This window comes from Rhinoraja longicauda, chromosome 10 (assembly GCF_053455715.1).
Source record: "Rhinoraja longicauda isolate Sanriku21f chromosome 10, sRhiLon1.1, whole genome shotgun sequence".
NCBI lineage: Eukaryota > Metazoa > Chordata > Chondrichthyes > Rajiformes > Arhynchobatidae > Rhinoraja > Rhinoraja longicauda.
The window spans coordinates 35525126-35531125 of record NC_135962.1 but is presented as its reverse complement, the minus strand read 5'-3'; the positions used below and the strand labels follow the sequence as shown (position 1 = coordinate 35531125).

The window sequence follows — 6000 nt, the reverse complement described above, 5'->3', positions numbered from 1 at the left end:
TCTATGGTGCATCAGTAGAGGTTCGTAAGAGTCATTTGGAGACATTCTGATTCCAGAACATCATTGAGCCAGTGACTTCCTGCCATCCCTGTCGGTCAAATGCACCAACTCTTGCCAGCATTGCCTGAATCACCATCTGCTGAAACAAGGGCTGGGTGATTCTCTACTGAGCGTTCATCACTGCATAAAGCTGGGTGGCAGTGTGAACTGCGAAGAGGATGTTAGGAGGTTGCAGGGTGACCTGGACAGGTTGAGTGAGTGGGCAGACGCATGGCAGATGCAGTATAATGTAGATAAATGTGAGGTTATCCACTTTGGCGGCAAAAAAAAGGAGGCAGATTATTATCTCAATGGTGTCAGGTTAGGTAAGGGGAAAATGCAGCAAGACCTGGGTGTCCTTGTACACCAGTCACTCAAAGTTGCCGTGCAGGTACAGCAGGCAGTGAAGAAAGCTAATGGCATGTTGGCCTTCATAACGAGAGGATTGCAGTATAGGAGTAAAGAGGTTCTTCTGCAGTTGTATAGCGCCCTGGTAAGACCACATCTGGCATATTGTGTACAGTTTTGGTCTCCTAATTTGAGGAAGGACATCCTTGTAATTGAGGCAGTGCAGCATAGGTTCACGAGATTGATCGCTGGGATGACGGGACTGTCATATGAGGAAAGATTGAAAAGACTAGGCTTGTACTCACTGGAGTTTAGGATGAAAGGGGATCTTATAGACATATAAAATTATAAAGGGACTGGACAAGCTAGATGCAGGAAAAATGTTCCCAATGTTGGGGGAGTCCAGAACCAGGGGCCAGTCTTAGAATAAAGGGGAGGCCATTTAAAACTGAGGTGAGAAGGAACCTTTTCACCCAGAGAGTTGTGAATTTGTGGAATTCTCTGCCACAGAGGGCAGTGGAGGCTGAATCACTGAATGAATTTAAGAGAGTTAGAAAGAGCTCTGGGGGCAAGTGGAATCAAGGGATATGGGGAGAAGTTGGGCACAGGTTACTGATTGTGGATGATCAGCCATGATCATAATGAATGGCGGTGCTGGCTCGAAGAGCCGAATGGCCTCCTCCTGCACCTATTTTCTATGCTTCTATGTTTCTAAAAGGTGCTGGTGGATCAATGAGAGGCCGGTTAGAAGCAACAAACAGGCACTTGACATTCTCCTGGTAAAAAAAGGCAATAAGCAGCTAAAGGGAAGTTATCGAGTCATACAGAAACAGACCCTTCTATCCACCGATTCCATGTCAAATTTATTGCCCATCTACACTAATCCCATTTGCACATAAAGGCGAGATGTCACTGTTGCAATTGCTCTGCTAGGGGCCAGCATGCAACTGATGAGCTGACAGGCCTCTATTGTGATGTAATAAGTGATCAAGTCAGGGGGCAGATGTAATTGCCAGTAACATGACAAATGATCAGACTAAAAGTGTTCAGATCTTGGAAAATAACTTCAATAGAGTTGCATTTTGATGTTTTTATTCATTTGTATCCAAATTTTCCACCTTACAATGAGAAAAAATTATAACAACGGAGAAAGTTACAAAGGAAATATCTGACGGTCCAGAAAGAGTTACAGTGGATGGTTGAGCAGTGAAAAAACCTGGACCAAAAATACCTGGTGACAACTTTGGTTCCATCATGGTCTCAAAATTTAAAAAAAACTGCAGATACTGGGAATTCAAAATGTTTGTATCAATTTAGGTACAAGAGGCTAAGCGTGCACCCAAACCACCAAATGTGCCCTCAGGCCAAATTCTGCCATATGCTGGCATAATTGGAACAGTGCTAGACTTTGGGACCAAACTCTGAGATCCACTTTATTTTGTCAGTGTCCAAGGAAAATTTTAATATCGCATCTGTGTGGCCAGGGAGGTGCGCAAACTGGCTGCATTACTTGTTCACCATACAGAGATATAAATGTTTTGAAAAACATTTAATTGCAATGTCTTGAGATGTTGTAAGGTACTAAAGAAATGGAATTCCACATCCGCATTATGTTGCACATAAAACCTTATTCCAACCTTAAGAGCGTATGATTTTAGTTCCAGCACTCTACACCCAAATTTAGAGCATTTGAAAATTTTGTATTCATAGAAACATAGAAACATAGACCAAGTTTGGTCTATTTGTTTATGTGCTATTGTCAACAAATTCTATACACAATTATTATCAAGCCATACACAAGTACAACAGACAGGGAAAAAGAAAAATACCAAAAGTGCAGAATACTGTGTTGTATCATTATAGTGTACCAGTTGCAGAGAAAGTGCAGATAACAAAAAAAAGTGCAAGGTCTGCAGTAAGGTAGGTTGGGAGATTGGGATTACTCCTTTGCCTTATGAGAGGGCCATTCAGTAGTCTGATACCAAGAAGCACGAAACTGTTGCTGAATCTGGTGGAACATGCTTTCAAGCGTCTGTGTCTTTTACCTGATGGGAGAGGGGAGAAGAGGGAATGACCAGGGTAAAAATGGTCCTTGATTATGCTGGCTGCATTTGCGAGGCAGTGGGGAGATGTTCATGGGGGTTGGGGGGCACGGGGGGAGGGGTGGTGAAGGGGGGTTGGTTTGTGCGATGGACAGGGCTGCTTCTGACACGTCGCCTTGTTAACCAGATGTTCCAGCGATGAGTGTAGGAGCCAGGGAGATGGCTTCTCTGCCATGAACCAGATGAAATGGTCCACAAACTGCAATGGATAAAGACAGAAAGGCAATCTGGGAGTCTGGAGCTAATGTGCACCATGACCATCTTCTCAAAGCACTTCATGATGGTGATTGTCAGAGTCATTGGTCTGTTGTCATTAAGGCACGCTATCTTGTTTTGCTTTGATGATCATCGGAGGAAGAATCATAATATCAATTGGTGTGCTTCCCTTTTAGTAGTAGAAACATATCAGAAAAATCATTATGTGAATAGATGGTATGCACATTTATCCAGAGTAGGGGAATCAAGAACCAGAGGACATAGATTTAAGGTGAGAGGGACAAGATTAAACCTAAGAGGCAACATTTTTCACACAGAACAAGCTGCCAGAGAAGGTAGTGTATGAAAATAACTGCAGATGCTGGTACAAATCGAAGGTATTTATTCACAAAATGCTGGAGTAACTCAGCAGGTCAGGCAGCATCTCAGGAGAGAAGGAATGGGTGACGTTTCAGGTCGAGACCCTTCTTCAGACTGATGAAGGGTCTCGACCCAAAACGTCACCCATTCTTTCTCTCCTGAGATGCTGCCTGACCTGCTGAGTTACTCCAGCATTTTGTGAATAAATGCCAGAGAAGGTAGTTGAAGCAGATACTATAACAACATTTAAAAAACATTTGGACAGGTACATGTTTAGGAAATGTTTAGAGGAATATGGGCCAAAGGCGGGCAGATGAGACCATCGTTGGTGGGGCATCTTGGTCGGCAAGTTGGGCCGAAGGGCCTGTTTCCGTGCTGTATGACTCTAAATCCCAACTTTGGAACCTCTTCTGTCAGAATTAAGGGCACAACATCGGACCAAAACAGAAAAGGCGCTGCAGCCACACATTAAAACTTAAAAGTATTTTGCAAGCATCGCAACCATTCACACACGGATCGACATTTGAGGATAGACACAAAATGTTGGAGACCCTTCTCGACCCGAAAGGTCACCCACTCCTTCTCGCCAGAGATGCTGCCTGGCCTGCTGAATTACTCCAGCATTTTGTACCTATCTTCGACTTAAACCAGCATCTGCAGTTCCTTTGCTACACATTTGAGGGGACAGAAACACTCGGCATGGTCCATAACCGTATGTAAAGACGGCAACAGCAGGTATCAGCGTGTGGGGAAAATAAACTTTAAGCGTTGTGTTATTAAAAGAAAATCCGCCTGTTATATCGTAGACACAAAATGCTGGAGTAACTCCGCGGGGCAGGCAGCATCCGTGGAGAGAAGGAATGGGTGATGTTTCGGGTCGAGACCCTTCTTCAGGCTGAGAGGCAGACAACTGGAAGACGCCATCGCCCAACGCTCACTCAAGGGGAGAGCCCATCTCCTGTTTACGACAGCGGTGACGTCTGTGGGGGAGTGAGGTCGCGCGGCGCCTTTCGTTTTACGGCAATCGCTGAGTGGAAGCGGCCTCGAGTGACGGGGCTGGGAGCGGGGTCGGGGCTTCGCTCGCCTTCCTTTTCACCCCCTCCTGTGTCAGTACCGGGGGTGGAGGCCTTCACCTGACGGTCCCGATCCCCTCACACGTTATGTTGGGGTACTGAGTCCCTTCCTTTCCCCTCCCTCCCTCCCCCCTCACACCCGCTGTCGACCCCCTTTCCCTCCCTCCATTTTGTGGCTGTTCGGCCCCTCATGCTGCTGCCGCCGCCGCCGCCTTGCTTCCCCCGTTAGGATGTCGGAGCCGCCAGCTGGGCCTAGCGTGCTCTCCCCGCCCCCCGTTGAAATCTCGGCCTATCCCGCCAGCCAGCAACCAGAGGCCGAACCGGGGCCAGGGCAGGAAAGCGTCGACCAAGACGGCCCCAAGTCGATGTTAACCTTCCCGGAGAGCAGCCGGCCGAAGAAGGGAGTCCTCCATCACCTCCACCACCACCACCTCCATCATAACCACCAGCAGCGGGTGCTGAACGGCTGTCTGATCCTCAACCCCGATCTCCACCACCAAACGGATCGCAGTGGCCGCCTGTCCACTGCCGAAGCCGACTCGGGACTGTCACCGCCCCAAGCCGGCAGAAGGAAAGCCGACGCCAGCAACTGTGAGGTCAACCATGCCAACCAAAGGACTGCCGAGGCCGACACTCCAATGCCCAGGGATGAACTGGATGGGGTTGAAGAGGATCAATCGCGCCTGGCCGCCTCGGTAGCTGCTTGTAGTTTGTATGCCCCGCAAGAGCCCGAAAGGATACGTTATGTTGGCTATGAGTCAGAGTTGCAAATGCCAGATATCATGAGGTTGATCACGAAGGATTTGTCTGAACCTTATTCCATATATACCTATAGATATTTTATTCACAACTGGCCACAGCTGTGTTTTTTGGTAAGTGTGGGGTGGCTAGGGAGGGCGAGTCGAAGTGGTTGTGGGATATCATGTATGTTATCACATGATGAGAAACACATACATATACAGATATGATATTTACATGATATAAATGTATATACACACGCATATATGCCATAAGGTGTGTAACGAGTGTGTTAAAGGCATCTGAAATACCTTCGATAAGAAAGTAATGTTAATAGTCACCAGATTATTATGCACTCATACTTTTTGCTAATTGTATCGAAATGTCATTCCAACTGTTGATCAAGAACTCTGGTCCCACTGGGCTCCAATGGCATGCCGGTGAATGCCATTCTATTTCCTTTTCAAGGACACCCAGTAAGGGAGGCAGGCAACTGAACTGAGCGTCGCCTGATGCAGGTTGAGAGCCACTTTGCTTAGCCCAAATTATGGAGCACCCCTTTCAGATAGTAGAAGCAGAGCCGCACCCTCTTGCACTTACAAGTTTGATTTTATAAACATTGAAATTATGTTGTTATTGTTTTTGTGGACAAATCCATGTAATTGCTTGAATGTGGCACCTTTTCATAGGGCTGAATATTAACTGCAAAATTGCTGTTCTATGTGACCTCATAATGGAAGCTATGTTCAGTTGCAAGTAATTTTAATAAGTAGTTTTGTGCCAGGATCTGGGCTTTTAACTCCTATAGTAGAAGACAAATCGTTTGAGTTGTAGTTACATTTTAAATGAAGACTCAATGACAAGTTCAGGGGATGTTAAAGATTTGTTGTAAAATCCAACAAAGTTCTGTGGGTTGGAATACAAAGTTATGTCTAACTGGGTTAGCATTAATACATTGGCAAATTTTATTTAAGGATATTGATTTTAGCTTTTTTTGATATTATTTTTAAAAAATTATATCTTGTATTTTTAGTGTCGGTTACCTGATTATGTGAAAATTCATTTCAAATAGTCTGCAGAATTTGATTGTTCCTGAAACAATATGACTGTGATTTTTTTTTTTA

The 6000-nt window shown here is 45.5% G+C and overlaps 1 protein-coding gene across 1 annotated transcript in view; it reads left to right on the top strand.

Annotated features, from left to right (window-relative positions):
• Positions 1-4003: 4003 nt before the first annotated feature.
• The window catches only part of naa30 (N-alpha-acetyltransferase 30, NatC catalytic subunit), a 29941-nt gene continuing 27944 nt past the window's right edge, over positions 4004-6000 (top strand). Inside the window, exon 1 of the mRNA XM_078406635.1 lies at positions 4004-5010. Within this exon, the coding sequence (XP_078262761.1) occupies positions 4369-5010 (642 nt within the window). The 5' untranslated portion in view covers positions 4004-4368. The remainder of the gene's footprint in view (positions 5011-6000) is intronic.